The sequence below is a fragment of the Micropterus dolomieu genome, linkage group LG17 (assembly GCF_021292245.1).
Source record: "Micropterus dolomieu isolate WLL.071019.BEF.003 ecotype Adirondacks linkage group LG17, ASM2129224v1, whole genome shotgun sequence".
Classification (NCBI taxonomy): domain Eukaryota; kingdom Metazoa; phylum Chordata; class Actinopteri; order Centrarchiformes; family Centrarchidae; genus Micropterus; species Micropterus dolomieu.
Window position 1 is genome coordinate 19,004,940 of NC_060166.1, and position 16,565 is coordinate 19,021,504.

A 16,565-nucleotide genomic window follows, 5' to 3' on the forward strand; every position below is an offset into this window, starting at 1 on the left:
AACTAAGATGTCCAAATGTGACCAAAATTTGTCTTTTCTGGCCACAGGTTTGATGTCAACATGTCTGTTTATTACCTGTTAATGTGGAGATCAACTCTACATTTGTAATTGGGGGAGCCTGAAGTTATTTTATCCAATGAGACTAAGCCCACATTTTCTTTTGAATTTTCCAGGTAGCACCGCTGCATCTGTCTCTGCACCTGTTGCAGTGATGGTCCCATCTTGAAAGGAAGTAAGACCAGTCAGAAGAAAGGAATATATTAAAATCTTTCGTTTTCAAAAACTCCTCTGTGCCACAAGCTCTTGCCATGGCCAGGAAAAGTGTTTCTCGGACAAGTAGTTTCCTGTGACAGCTCTACACAACTCATTTAAGATCCGCTTCTCCTTGTTGTTGTTACCTGAACGGACCAAGATGATTTTTGGGCTGCTGCTAATTCTGTCCATTTGGGTGGTGTCTGATCAAGCTGACTCTGCTCAGTCCAACGAACGTCGAGTTGTAGCACACATACCTGGTGACATCATCATTGGAGCGCTGTTCTCCGTCCATCATCAGCCTCCTGCTGACAAGGTAATTCTGTGTCTGTGTGTGTCTGCATGATGGTTTGTGTGTCATAATTATAGGAATTCAGTTTTTGTGCATATTTTCTCATGCCACTCTCATCGACCTCCATTATGTAACGCTGCCTGGACAGAATATCTATAAAATGATGATCAGAAAAATTATTGGAGATCATTTTTAGCCAAATTTCCGATCTGTTGTACAGACCCAAAGAACACATTCAATTTGTAGAATGGGTACTTATTAATCCATGAACCTTCAACCTCCATTAGTTGCCCCAGGAACCTGTAGTCACCCACTGACATTCGGGCTTTCTCATTATTGATAATTGCAAACATGAAAAATGACTCATTGAACATAGCAGCCATGTGAGTATAAAACCAATGTTAGTCCAACAGTGAAGCACTTATGTGTCTTTCTGTTTATCCCATTGAAATGTGTCAATATTTAGACAACACTGTTATCTAAATGTCAGTTCAATTTGATTAGATTTGATGTAGTCTTCCAACCTGTACACCCCACGCAGGTACATGAGCGCAAGTGTGGCGCGGTCCGAGAGCAGTATGGCATCCAGAGGGTGGAGGCCATGATGCACACACTGGACCGCATCAACGCTGACCCGTTCATCCTTCCCAACATCAGCCTGGGCTGTGAGATCCGGGACTCCTGTTGGCACTCGGCTGTAGCTCTGGAGCAGAGCATTGAGTTCATACGGGATTCACTGGTCTCCTCCGATGAGGCCGAGGAGTGGGGTGGGGGAGGTTCCTGGGGAGGAGGAGGAGCCGGAGGTGGAGGTGCAACAATGAAGTGTGCAGACCCCTCTGCCACTCCAATGCGGGGGAAGAAACCCATTGTGGGTTTGATTGGACCGGGGTCAAGCTCAGTGGCCATCCAGGTACAGAACCTTCTACAGCTGTTCAACATACCACAGATTGCCTACTCTGCCACTAGTATGGACCTCAGCGATAAGGTGAGACCATGTACCTTTCTTTTCTGTTATTGTAGTTGTACAGATATAGGCTCATAAATATTACAGGGAATCAATAAGAGAGAGAATGTATTACTGCTACTTTAATGTAACTTTAATTGAATTATGTAGAATTACCCATTACCTACTTGAAAGTTCTAGATGCTCAATGATTTTATTTCCATTGTTTCAGAGCCTTTATAAATACTTTATGCGGGTGGTGCCTTCAGATGCCCAACAGGCAAGAGCAATGGTGGACATTGTCAAAAGATACAACTGGAGCTACGTGTCTGCTATACACACTGAAGGTACAACCACCCACTCTCTTTAAAACCCCTCTTCCAAGCTCACACACGCACATACAGACTCTTCTTTAAAATGTTCTCGTTCTTTCTTCCTCTCTCTGTCTCTGCCTCATTATACTGATTTCTTGGCTGCTCGTTACATTTATATACCTAAAGCTTATCCAGAGTGACTTAAATAAAAAAAGACCTTGATCGCTCACATATGTCCAATTGTGAAGAAATTTGTGATGCTTCACAAAAAGGAACTTTCTGAGAAATTGGAGCCAAGGAGGAAAAAGCTGAAAAGTTTTCTTTCCAAAAAGACAGGAGTATTTTCAGTGCAAAGACAAGAAAGAGAAAGGCAAGGCAGAGAGGAACTGACGCAATCGGTCATAGCAACAGTGCTGCAGAGAGGGAGGGAGAAGTGTGTAAAGAGATTTAAAGAGAGGTAAATGTGATAAAATTGGAGTTATTGTAGCCAGGTTAAAGATGAAGCCAAGAAGTTGATGAACAAGTAGTGTCCAAAAACAGCAGTGTAGATCAGTAGGTAATTGCTGGAGGACAGGGAGACGAATGGGGGTCACAAGAACAGGTGCCAGAAATAAGCATGTGGGGATAGCAGGGGAGACACACATTATGCCAGAGAGCATAATAGTAAGGATTTGCATATTATAGACAGAACATCATTTCAAGGAGATCAAATTTCCGATGGAGATTTACTGTAGAAACTCACTTATTCACTAATTCACACATTCACTCTGAAGTTGGTTGAGTTGGGTTGGCTGGTTTACTGGTGGGAGATAGTGTCACAGCTACATGAACTGGAGGACAATGTAGTAACTGTGCCTGGATGTGTGTCCACTGAGAGAAGGCTTGTTAAACCTGAAAGTGTGTGTGATAAAGACCGATAAACACACACACACACACACACACACACACATTTAGGACTCTAGATACTGGCCTCTGGCATTGCCTGAGGGCATTACAACAGCATTTGAATTGAGGTATGAACGTTTTGTGAGTGTAAGAGAGATATTTGTCTGTTGATTGTGTTTTGGGAATGCATTAGAAGAGTGTATAAAGTTTATAAATAGGCAAAAAGTGTTATATGATGCAGCAGCTGATGTCAAACTCTAAAACAAAGAACAAATTGTACATGGATCACTTGAAAACAGTAAACTTACTTGTAACTTGAAAGTTTATACCTTTTTCTAGTTTTAATTCACATAAGCAGTTATCGTTCTCAAATGAAAGGGAAATTCAAGTATTTTGGTACACCTTGCCAGTACCGGGTTGGACCTTCTTTTGCCTTCAGAACTACCTTAATTCTTCGTGGCATATTTGAACAAGAGACATTTGTCCATATTGACATGATAGCATCATGCAGTTGCTGCAGATTTGTCAGCTGCACATCCATGATGCGAATCTCCCGTGCCACCACATCCCAAAGGTTCTCTATTGGATTGAGATCTGGTGACTGTGAAGGCCATTGGAGTACAGTGAACTCATCGTCATGTTCAAGAATCCAGTTTGAGATTTGAGCTTTGTGACAAGATTCATTATCCTGCTGGACGTAGCCATCAGAAGATGGGTACACTGTGGTCATAAAGGGATGGACATGGTCAGCAACAATACTCAGGTATGCTGTCACGTTTAAACTATGCTCTGTTGGTACTAAGGTGCCCAAACTGTGCTAAGAAAATATCCCCCATACCATTAATACTCCACCACCAGCAGCCTGAACCTTTGATACAAGGCAGGATAGATCCATGATTTCATGTAGTTTACGCCAAATTCTGACCCTACAAGCTGAATGTCGCAGCTGAGACCAGACCAGGCAACATTTTTCCATCTTCTTTAGTCCAATTTTGGAGAGACTGTGTGAATTGTAGCCTCGGTTTCCTGTTCTGAGCTGACAGGAGAGGGACCTGGTGTGGTCTTCTGCTGCTGTAGCCCATCTGCTTCCCATTCTGCATACCTTGGTTGTAACGGTTATTTGAGTTCTGTCATCTTGAACCAGTCGGCCCATTCTGCTGTGCCTCTGACCTCTGACATTAACAAGGCATTTTCGTCCACACAGCTGCCGCTCACTGGATATTTTCTCTTTTTCAGACCATTCTCTGTAAACCCTAGAGATGGCTGTGAGTGAAAATCCCAGTAGATCAGCAGTTTCTGAAATACTCAGACCAGCCCGTCTGGCACCAACAACCATGCCACGTTCAAAGTCACTTAAATCCCTTTTCTTCCATATTCTGATGCTCGGTTTGAACTTCAGCAAGTTGTCTTGACCACGTCTAGGCATTTGTGTTAACAATTGAACAGGTGTACCTTATAAAGTGGTCGGTAAGTGTAAATGTGACTGTTGGTCATAATACCATTTTACTCACCACCTCCATTGCAGAGGTTTACAGCCTACGTCAATACACAAGTCTTGTTTTGTTGTTGCCAAAAGTAATTGTTGCTCTGTGTTAAATTAAAAAAATATATATAACACATTAAACTCTAGTGACAACATTGATTGATAAACCTTGTGGAATTATATTATAATTTACATGATACTACTACTTCTCTCATTTGAAGATTCACTGTGGTTTCTTTGTAGATGACAGAAGACATATTTGCAAATCTGTCTACATATGTTTATGTACATGATGGGTTACAGACAAATCAACCTGCATATTTGTAACAACATTGTGTCAGATATAACATTTGTCTTGAGTGTGACATTTTTATTTTTTTCTCATGAGACCAGAGTGTGTGTGTGTGTGTGTGTGTGTGTGTGTGTGTGTGTATGTTTATAGTAGTTTGAGAGAGTGCTTGTGTGTGTAAATATGTGTGTTTGTCAGGAAAGTATTGGTCTAATTCCTCAGACAGGCTGGTTTGACCTTGGAACTGGTCTTCAAGGTCAGACGCTGCCATCTCAAATACAATCACTCTGAAACAGAGAGAGAGAGAGAGAGAGAGGCAAGGGATGGGGAAGGCATTGGAGGAATGAAGGGAGACAACAAGGACAGGGGGTTCAGAGATGAAATTAAGGGTTTATTGAGGGGAAAAATGAAGAAGAAAAATGGGGGGTGGGACAAGGAATGAAGAGAGACTGGGGGAAGCAATGATAATGGTGCCAGAAAACTGCAGAAGACAGAGTGCAAAGTGTGTGTGTGTGTGTGTGTGTGTGTGTGTGGAGTGCCTTGGATAGATAAGTGAGCATACAGGAGCTGCAGATTCAGAGAAAGATGGGGGGCGGGGTTATAGAGACTCATTAATTCTCTGCATTAACATTTTGCATCTGGAGGCAACAGAAACTGATACGCAAGAAACTGAATAATACATGTAATATCAGCCTAGCAATTATAATGAAGTAATGAAGTAATATTATTGGAGGGGGGACAGGGAGTATTACTTTCTCACTGGAAGAAGGTAAATAACCTACATGCCATAATATATGCACATAATGTGTTGGTTTGACATTTCTTTTTCAATGAACGTGAAATTCAAAGGAGTCTATAGAGTATCTCTTTTTAATTGTGGAGAGTGTGTATGAATCTGTCAGTTCTCCAATGCTTATTGAAATTCATTAAGCCATAATAGTATGAACCTAGAAGTATTATAAGATTAACTGCAGCACACCAGAAGTGAGATAATCTATGATCACCATCAGTTCCTTTTTGGTATCATCATTTTGTTTCCAAGCTATAGGGTCAATCGCTACAGAAATTAGAGGTGAGACAGAAAGAAATCAGACACAAAAAATAGATACAGAGATCAAGTCTTTGTAGAGCACCTTGGGGAGACCAGCCTGTAGCTGAAGGTGCTCATCTGTTTCACTAGGTGCTGTGAAGGGGAAGGGAGGTGATGTCCAATGTTCTTTGGCAGCGTGTTCGCATGTTTATGCACTGTACTGTATGGATTAAATGTGTGCACATTCTGTACAATATCTCACTTTTTGATCAGTCTGTTAGTCAAATCATAACACAAACCAATAATAATTCACACACACAGGTGCAAATGGGTTTCAGTGTTCAGTATGTATTTAACTGAGGAGAATTAACATCATCATCATCCTCAACAACATTGAGTTTAGCATTCCTTTGTTTCACTCTTCTCCTCAGCTCAATGGGTTTTATTGACACAAAATTTGACGTGTGTTACCCAAGCACACTCCAACAGAACTCGATCCATCTCTCAATAAATCAAGACGTCAACGCTCTCTCCACCTCTTCCTCTTTTAGTCTCACTCCCTTTTTGTCTTTCTCAATTTCATTATTTTCTCCTATTTCCATCCATCCATCCATCGTCAACCGCTTATCCTGCGTACAGGGTCGCGGGGGGCTGGAGCCTATCCCAGCTGACATTGGGCGAAAGGCGGCGTACACCCTGGACAGGTCACCAGTCCATCGCAGGGCCACACATAGACAAACAACCTATTTTCTCCTATTTGTTATAGGCAATTTCGATCCTGACACCACTAATTCCCCCTCTCGCCCACCTTCTCTGTTTTCTCTCCCTTTGTTTTTCCATTATCGCTCTCTACTCTATCTGTCTCTAGAGCATGACATGCCCTGCGCCTATTACCTGTCATGGCCTTCGCAGGATTGAGGAAAATGAAAGTGGGATGGGTTGGAGAGGGCAGTGTAGAGAAAGGCATAATGAATGGGGAAGAGGAGAATCACGGAATCTGCTCAAATTGTCATCGTCGTCTTTGGCAGTGTTGCCTAAGGGTGAAGATTCGAAGTGGGTCATGGGCCTGTTTCTGGTGGTTTCCCATATAACAAGATCTCTTCTGTCTTTTAATAAGCCTGGGTCACAGGACTACTACTACTAATATGGCTCAGATTTTGGAACTCTTGTTCTGCAAATTCATTTATTGGCTTTTGCTAAGATAGATAAACGACCATCCAGCTGCCCAGATTCTTTTTCATGAGGGAGTAGTAAATAGAGATTTCCTATTGCCAAAGATGTTAGCAGGCTCATTAAGGGGGGAAACATCTGAGCTGTTGCCATGGTAAAACACGTTAAAATAATTTACTGGAGAATATATGTACAGGACTATAATTTATTATACCAGGTGTGTTATTAGCTGCACCTGTACGGGTACATATGTTTATGACCAGCTGCATGCATCAGTGTCAACAGTGTGCACTAATGCAAGTGTTTGTTTCTCTGTATGTGTGTGTGTTTTTGTGTTATAGTACTGATGTTTTAAAATTTAACACAGTATGCAGCTAAGTTTTGGGAAAAATTGGGGATTTTGTTGCACTATTACATACTATATGAGGGGAGCACACAGTTAAAACGTCCCAAATCACTGACAAAATATTCAATACAGAGTGAGTCAGACGTCACTGAAATGTTGTATGATGTGTTACTTAGACTAAAGGTAGTCACTGAAGGTTCTTTGTCATCCAGGTCATAGTTAAACTTAAAGGTTCAGTGTGTAATATTTCTTAGGATCTATAGGCACAAATGCAATATAAGATCCATGTTTTCAGTGTTGTCATGTTCCCCTTGTCAATGTAAAAACTTTATCTATTTTCTGGTCTATAATGGACTGTGATGCAGAAACAGTGACAGTGTTACACACTCTTGGCTTACGTTTTCCATGTTATTTGTTAGTGGCAAAGTCGCAATAACATATGGTTTTACCGAATAATTAAATAAATACAATAATGATTAATAAATCTATCTAAACAAACCTCATTTCTTGACTGGCTACTCTCTGCTGTCGCAGAAGGGACACCTTTTGTGCTGTGTCAGCCAGCTGTCCTACGCTCTTTGAAATGGTAGGGGGTGGTGTTGGACTGGGCAGTTGGTTGTAATTCACAACCTCACAGCTAGATGCCACTAAAACTTACACACTGAACCTTTAAGTATACATTAAGAACAAATATTACTGGGACCACTAGAGAAAATTGCAGATGAACATTTAACACACACAAAACAAGGAGAAATTGCGCTCAGCTGCAAAACGTTATTGCTGTGTTTGTGCTGTAATATTATTAGCACAATATCTTTTGTGTATCGCACAGTGAGACAGGGCAGATAGCAGTGGCAAGTGCAATTTATAGTGCTGTCAGCGGTCGCAATCCAGTCTTTGTGAATTGACCTTTGAAAATCTTAAGAGTTTTAGACTGTTCGTTTAAAAAAACAAGTAATTTCAGAACGATCATTTGGGATTTAGGGAATTGTGACGGGCAGTTTTCACTAGTTACAGACATTTTTGATTATTATTTTTGATTTGAAGCAATTAACTGATTAATTGAGAAAATAATTGGCAGATTAATCAACAATGAAATTAATTGTTAAAGGGAGAGTCAGTTATTCTGGACCGTTGATATTTGAACTCAACTGCCAAACAAATACACCCCTCCTCAGAAGCTCCTCCCCCAAAATTTCAAATCTCAGAAGTTTCTCCAGCATCGTCACGCCTTCCCTCTTGCCTGATCACCTAATTTTCTTCTCTGTTTATACTCTTCAGACATTTTCCTCTTTGGCTGTTTCTCCACCATCTCTCCTTCTTCACAGTGCCTAGAGTCCAGGATGTTTGAATGAAATGCCACCTGTTGCTGATTGGCTGCAACAGTATTGTGTGGCAAGGTCCACACCACTTTCTTTGTCTTTCATTTACAGAGCCAGGGCTTTGTAGGAAAACCAGATTTCACACACAAAACAGAGAGTTAGCAAACCCTGAGGTAACATTAGCTGAATTTAACAAAAAGTGTACTGGAATATAATCACTCACTACCCCTTTAATTGCAGGTCTAATTTTACATCTGTCAGTAACGTCACTCTTACTTAGTAATTACTTAATAATGTAGACTTGATACTGACACAGACACAACTCTCAGTTTGTGAGTTTGTGCATGTCTATGTGCTAATGCATGCAGTTTTGTATTTGTGTTTATGCGCGTGCTCTTTTAGCTATGTAATTCTGTAATCTTGTTTACCTCTGTGTTTGACACAATATGAGTGTCAAACAAATGTCTGCCCCAGGGTATTACTGTGTTCGACATTTAGCTGCACATTGTCGTAGCACTCCAGATGTGACATGGGCCAGCGGTGGCATTGGTGAGGATCAAGGAGAACTGGAAGGTAATAAGAGAGGGATCATGGTGAATAGGAAGAGACTGCAAGAGGATGCAATTTCCTTAATAATGTGTATATTTTTACTGTTGGTGAACCATAGGGAATAAGGGCTTGAAAACAGACAAGGAAGGGAGAAAGGGGAAAGGGAGGAACATGTAATTGCATGTAATGGACCTGATAAGAGTGACAAGAGGATGAGGATGGCAATTGAGAGGGATAGAGGAAGGGTGAGAGGGGAGGGATGTAAAAGAGGCTAGAAAAGACACAGAACCACCTGTCTCTGTGTCTTAAATTTTACTGTCTAATTTGCTGCAATGAGAAAGCAGGGGGCAGAAAAAGCAAGTAGCGAGAAGGGGAGGACGGAGCTCCACTGAGGGCAAGCAGAAGACTTTTCAGCTTTGCATGTGACTGCATGTTGTAATTTATTGCAATATATCTATATATATAGAAGAATAACACGATGAGCAGAGATCAAAGAAGAAGAGAGTAGAGGAGCAGAAATGCGAGGCGCACACACTGAGAAGGGATTTTTGTCCTTTTTTAATCGTTCATGTTTTTTGCTAATTTGTACTTTAAGCTCTTTTTGTTTATCATTAAAATATATATATTTGAATTAAAGAGAGACACAGCTTTGTAGGAGGAGTGAAAATGGGCAAAAAACACAGCGGGCTAAAGGGTATAAAGAAAACAATGTGAAGCTAATTGATCTAGTGATCTCTGTGCTGGAGGTGCCAGTTATCTATTTCAGCGGGAGGTCGCCAAATGTGAGACAGAAGCTTGAGTTAAATATACTGTATATGAGGTGTTTTGCTCAAGTATGTGTTTGTGTGTGTGTACTGGGTATAATAAAAAAGGCAAAACAAAATTAGAGAGGGATGGCACCAGGCGACAGAGAGAGAATGAGAATGAAGCAATAGAGAAAAGGTGTGCAAGGTGAACTTTAGAAACCCAGAGAACTGAAATTGAATTTGAATGCTGTTAATAATCCTGAGTGTAAGAATTTGTGCATTTAATCACACCCAATGTCAACTTTGATGAAGCCATTTGATGATTTTTGATGATTTCCCTTCTACCCATTCTAACAAACAAAACACTATTTATGATAACATAGTGACATGCTGGAGTTTGGTCGTAGCCTAAAAAATTTAGGTGTACGTGGGTGGGTGGGTTTTTGTTTGGGAGGGATGGGAGTGCAACTGTATTTATGTGAGATTGTAGTATAGTAATGTAAAGTATCATGGAAAGCGTGCATGTGTGGTTTGAAATGGAGTGATAAAGAAATACATGACAGCCTTACTGAGTGAGAGAGAGAGAGAGAGGAGAGACGCCTCGCACATAAATCCCTGTTGAGACCAGAGTGAAGTAGGTTACAAGCTTTATCGATTTTGATGATGGTAACAGTGTGACTGTGTGAGTGTCTGTGTGTGTGTGTCTGTGTGAGCAGGCGAAGGATGGTTTGTACCATCTGTCTCCCACTCCTCTCACTGAGACACTAATTACAGGACTTTACACTTTGCTCCACCACACTCATCATTGGCCTGACTACACACACACCCGCACACACACAGACACTGAGCTGCAGCAGCGGTCAGGGATTGTGGGACCTCTTCTACTTTCAGTGTACATTTCCTCTCCCTCTCTTCCCCCTTTTCTCTCCATGTGCTCTCTTTTCCCACTACAATTTGCTTCCTCTCTCCTCTTTTCCCTTTTCATCACTCTATTTCTACCACTTTGTTTGCTTTGACCTCTTAATTTTCCCCATCAGTTTAAGTAGAGCTTGGATCAATGATACCTAATTAGACTCCATTCTATTGTTGATAGCATACTCTGTAAAAAGGAGGAATTATTGGACGATATAACAACCTCATTGGGCGAGAAAGAGAGTAACACTGGTAAAAATAGTGAGAGAAATCTTTTTTATCCTTTCTTCAATCAACAGGAAGAAGGGAAAGAGATAAAAGGGAGAGGAAGAGAAATTAAAGGGGGGAATCCTATCATATTTGTTGCCAATGTGTACAACCCTTCATTAGCATAAATTCCAGGTCACCCACTTTCTCTGGCAAAGAAACGGGTGCCACAGCGGGGAGACGCTTTCTCTGACATAAATTTGAGCTTTTAGTAGTGCCGTAGCAGGCTAGTTACTGCAATGGGCATGCTTTTGAAAATCACAAGGGACAATCTTCCCATATATGCATGCATTTATATATCTTTACACACATCTATCCGTGTTCCTTTGCTTTTCACATGGTTGTCTGAGTCATTTTAAAACAAAACTGAAATTCAACTGAAACTTAAATAAACATCATCCTTACCCTTTCTGTGGTTTTCCAGGCAACTATGGTGAAAGTGGGATGGAAGCGTTCAAGGACATGGCGGCCAAGGAGGGCATCTGTATCGCCCACTCTGGTAAGATACTCAGGTCAAGACAACCACAGTAAACTAAGCAAAATGAATCCCAAACATTACAGAAATGCGTAGTCAAGTAAGAAACTACATTGGATTGTAGTTTGTGCATGGGTTGTTTGCAATTTCATGCAAACAGCAAAAAGCAAAAAGCAGAACTTTTGCAGAATTTAAAATAAATTTTACTGCTCTCAGCTTACAGACATCCACTAAACAAGAAGGCATATATTTTTACAATAAAGGTTAGCCTGTTGTTTTATTAGAAGGTGCAAGGTAGATTTAGTGACCATTTTATAACATGGTTTGTAAAACGAGATCTTACCTTGTGAAGACTAATTTTCACACTCTGGGTGTCAGGTGGTTGATACTTGAGCTTAGTGAAATAATAAAACTGAGAAACTGTGACCCCCCACCAAAAAACAAATGAAACGCAACACCTTACAACACATAAAGCAGCAGAGATCCAAACACGTCACGCAACTGTCACAGAGCATATTTGCATCTGACAATGTGTTTTGTACAGGCAAAATCTGGAGCAATGCTGGAGAACAGAGCTTTGACCGGCTGCTGGAGAGACTGAGGGCCCACCTGCCCAAGGCCAGGGTAGTGGCATGTTTCTGTGAAGGCATGACTGTTCGCAACATTCTCATGGCCATGAGACGCCAGGGACTGGTAGGAGAGTTCCTACTCATCGGCAGGTCAGTGGAGTGGTATATTGCCATACGTAATGGATATAAAGACTTTTCCCCGGGAAATTACTTACTTACTAAAGTAATATAATTGAGATATGTAAATGGGTTCTTGATTCCCTCTGTTTACTTTATATCTGTGAGTCTTGTTTATGGAGTTTTAAAATGACTGGATCAGTAACAGTTTCATTTGGTAAAACTTGTTTTAACTAGCATGTCCCACGTTACATATTCAGGAAGCTTTATTCAAACGATGTAATCCATTGGGGATTTCAGCCACTGGATGATTTGGAGGGTAGATGGAGAGGCAAAGCAGTGGCTCTGCGCTCTTCTCTAAAATAACAGTTAAGAGAGCCATTGATGATTATAAACACAGAGCTATTAAAGTTAAAATAAGAGCCCATCTGGTAAATATCTACTTCAAACAAATTTCAACCAAGTTCTTTGAATAAAATGTTTATCTAGCTGGTCATTATCAAACTTCCAAGTAACTTCTACCTGGTCTTTGACCAGCAGTGCCGCTCCCACATTTTCAAGTTACTACACACACATACCCAGATGATGATTGATTGAGCCATTTGCCTCAACATCCGAAAAAACTGACGTGTTATTTCCTGACATACTGTTTTAATTACCATTTAGCAAATGAATGAAAAGCCTATTGGACCAATCACCGTAATGCGCTGAGCTGAGTTTGACAAATACAGACATTTCTTCTTTTGTGATCGATTTAGTTTCATAAATGTACATTCATTTATTTTGATGTTAGTGGAGGAAGTCTTTAATTCAGTGAAGGTGCCCTTTTTTTGCTGAGGAAGGCTACAGGAAACCCTGGTATACTACACAGTAGTAGCCAGGGCTTGACACTACCACTGAGCAAAAACTTTATTCTGTAGGTTGTAAGCCCGACTGTTTCGAAACTCTTGTTTCATCAGTCTGCTTTGTTTTGAAACTCTTTTTCAAAGATATTAATTTGATTTCTTAGTGGGAAAGCAGTAGATTGTCATGCCTCTGTAAAATGGTGGAGCAGTAGTCTTTTGCCTTTATTCCATTACCAGTACCACCTCAATTTGCCTCGACTTGACTCTACTCGACTCGGTTTTGGCCCGCCGTCCTCCGTTTTCCATTGCAGATAGTAGCCAGAGATAGTACCCTTCAATGTAGCTGGTTGTCATAGCAACAACACAAACAACTGCCGCGACATAATTTTCAATGCGACACACACACCAGCGACCCACACGCAGCTGTCTCTTAATTTAAGTTAAAACATTTCAATATTACTCAGAATGTAAAGACAGATAAGCAGTATGAAAACCTTACAGCTGTGTTTTCCTCTGCCGTTGTTGCTGCAGCGGTCTGTGTGACTGTGGCTTTCAGGCTCGGTTAGCGGGCGGCTGGCCGGCCTGGCGAGCTCCTCCCGCAGATTGCTGCAGGCTTCCCCCGCCACCACTTGCGGAGCTCCTCAACTCCAAAAACTTTCAAGCACATTTCCGCCATCACTTTTCGTAAAACTGTCAATATTCAAAATCTACACAGTTGATTTCTCACCTCAAAACTTCTCAGAAGTGGATTTAGTGGTGAAATAACATATGAAAATTCCAAAATATAAAACTTTCTGTTGCTGGCCTGTGTCTGGCACACGCAATGATGATGCAGTGAATAGTGACGATTCTCTCTGACCAATCAGTAGTCTGCTGTGTTTTCACGTCACATTTTTGTAATCGCCTCATCTTGCTTAGAATCTCGATGGAGGTGATAGTAAAAAAGTACCTGGGAGCAGGTACAGGTACAAGTTTTCCACAATGGAAAACCAAAAAAAGTTGAGTAGAGTCGAGCTGGTACCATGCAGTGGAAAAGGGGCTTTTGTTTCGCAAACACAGAGTGGCGTTAAATACTCAAATAGACTTTACATCGAAACCGTACAGCAAGAGACATTGTTGCCTTTTATACATTTACCAAAACACACACGGACACACATGCTGTTTTCTATTTTGGAGGTAGTTTTCACATTAAGCTTTTTTCTCACTTAGATGAATTACTCCTGCAATTCACTTTCAAAAATAACCTTCCAAATGGACTGTTTTTATCTACATCTGTGTGTGTGTGTGTGTGTGTGTGTGTGTGTGTGTGTGTGTGCATGTGTGTGTATATGAAAGTTGTTTATAAGCCTCTTGAATTTTGGTTGCCATGCCAACTGTGTAATAAACATGGCACAGCACCTATGCCAGACAATATGCGGAGAACAAAATAGACTTTGAATAGATTGAAACCATTATCATGTGATTACCATTAAAATGCCACAAATATTATTCTATTAAATTATATTTTACTCTTTCCCCCAGTGATCTGCGCGATGTAGCTAAATCGTAGCCAGCATCAGTTTTGTTGTCATCGCCACCATGATGCTCATTATCATCATGCTCATCTTACCCATCATCATCTTCATCTACGTCATCATCATCGTCATCCTGCTGAGAGTGAGGTAAAGTCTTAAACCATACTAAAAATACTTTACATCCTGTTAATTGGATGTAAGGAAGTGGAAAGATCCTGTCATGTGGTTAGTTGTTGTAACTATTTATAATCCAGTTGGTTTGATGGATAATGTCATTTCAAATGATATTACACAACAATGAATTTATTATGAGTGCTAGCTTGAAGCTACACAACCAAGTAAAAGTCCACAACAGTGCTCTCCCCTCCTCTAACAATTACTATGAATGTGCCTTTGAGCAAAACACTTAACCTCCAACTGGTCCAGTGGAGCCGCTCTATGGTTAGCAGTAGAAATATATGGAAGCTCCCAAATGTGAATATGTGGAAGTAGATAAAAGTCAGGCTGGAAAGAAAAAAAAAGTCATCTCAGTCTGAGTTGGAGGGGTGCAAAATTCCAGTTCAATGCTGCAGAATATTGGGGTTTGTTTCTTAGCAGAGGTAGCTGTAACAAGTCCAGTTGAAGCGTACCCTGGAGTGTTTACCCCCTTAGTGTGGTTCACTTGGGCTCGTGTGAACGTCGGATTCGAGCTCTGGTGCGGACCAAACAAATCAAAATATCAAAGCGATAGAAAAAACACTTAAAACTACTACAAGCCCACTATTACAACAAAACGTAAAAATACAACAACAACAACAACAACAATAACAATATAATAATAATAATAATTGGCAAATTATTTTAACCCTTTCATGCATAGTAGTCACTACAGTTTACTTGAATGGGCTGAGGTTCTGATCTATGTCTAGTTTGCCATCAGCCACTACAGTGGACGCTAGTGTGTCATGCCATACACTGCCACCCTCTGGTAAACCGTTGTAAGTGCAACTTAAATTCGTCAAAACCAAGATGGCCGACGGACGGTCAGAAACGCTGAGCAGCTCAGGTAAATCTTGCCATTCCTCCAATTATAGGAGAACCCTGCTGGTAAATAAAATTTGGTAACATCTAGTAACAACTAAGTGTTATACAGTTGTTAAACTTTTCAAGCATTTTTATGTCGACCAAATTGGACATTATGCATCCCTGGCTATATTTAAACTATAATTACCTATTACCGAGACTTTGTTTTTCTTGAAAATACTTTTTGAATGTAAATCAGTGGATTTATGTTACACTTGCAGTTTTTGTTACAATAAGAAAAATATTTTGTGCAGATTAGTTCCATTATATGAGTAACATTTAGGGTTTAGCAGCAACTAATAGAAAGGCATTCAGGATAGTAGAGCCATGTCTATCAGAATCAAGTAAGGATAATACTAGTGACAGTGATGATGATTGGCTGCCAGAAATATGAGAAACCTCAAATGCTGGCAGCAGTGATAGTGAAGCTGAGGATGCTGAGAAAGAGAGAGAGTGTGGAGTAAGAAGTGAGGTTCAATGTTTTTGCATTGCATTAAACTGTATTAGAATATGTTAAAATATGTGACCACATTGGTTTAACAGCATTAAAAATATAGTTTTCACTTACTGTATGATTTTATTCATTGGTTTGTTAAATACATATTTCTTCAGTTAAAACCATACGCGCACGCTGTCCACCCTGGTGGACATGTAAAAAACTCCTTGAAAAATGTATGTTTAAAAAAATTTAATTCTAATTTTATTTTTCATGCTTAAAGAGCAATAAAAACACAAAGGAAAAAAATCCTGACAAAGGCTGTCATAATTCATGCATAAAAGGGATAATATGTAATATTTATTTTTGATGAAAGTCTGCACCTTTTTATTGAAGTTTTTTTATGTATGTAGCATTCACGGAGATCCACACGGATTCTGTAAACATAAGCTGCTATTAATAATAGGCCTTTTGCAAGGGCTAACTTTTGACTACATGTTTGCAATAACTTCACTGGTCCCCTGTGATCTGTGATAAGACTGTCTGATGGAGAGTTTCTTCCTTAAAATGCCTGTTTTATCAAAATTAATTAATTATGGCTTTTGTTTACAATTTCTAGACCGTTTGAGTTTTTGCATTTGTGAACGCAAACCGGATCCACTGGAAAATTGAAAGAATGTATCATTATTGCGTTGGTTTTATTCAGGAACTGGACCTTTAGGTGTGAACCCACCCAAAGAGAGACTC

The 16,565-nt window shown here is 40.3% G+C and overlaps 1 protein-coding gene across 2 annotated transcripts in view; it reads left to right on the top strand.

The window, feature by feature from the left end:
• Positions 1 to 412: 412 nt before the first annotated feature.
• The window catches only part of grm5b (glutamate receptor, metabotropic 5b), an 87,947-nt gene continuing 71,794 nt past the window's right edge, over positions 413 to 16,565 (top strand). Inside the window, exons 1-5 of one of the 2 annotated variants that reach the window (XM_046073661.1) lie at positions 413 to 568; positions 1,086 to 1,529; positions 1,720 to 1,834; positions 11,225 to 11,299; positions 11,820 to 11,994. In XM_046073661.1, coding sequence (XP_045929617.1) covers positions 413 to 568; positions 1,086 to 1,529; positions 1,720 to 1,834; positions 11,225 to 11,299; positions 11,820 to 11,994 — 965 coding nt within the window. Of the gene's footprint in view, positions 569 to 1,085; positions 1,530 to 1,719; positions 1,835 to 11,224; positions 11,300 to 11,819; positions 11,995 to 14,253; positions 14,468 to 16,565 lie in introns of those variants that run through there. The other variant, XM_046073662.1, reaches the window with a different exon arrangement.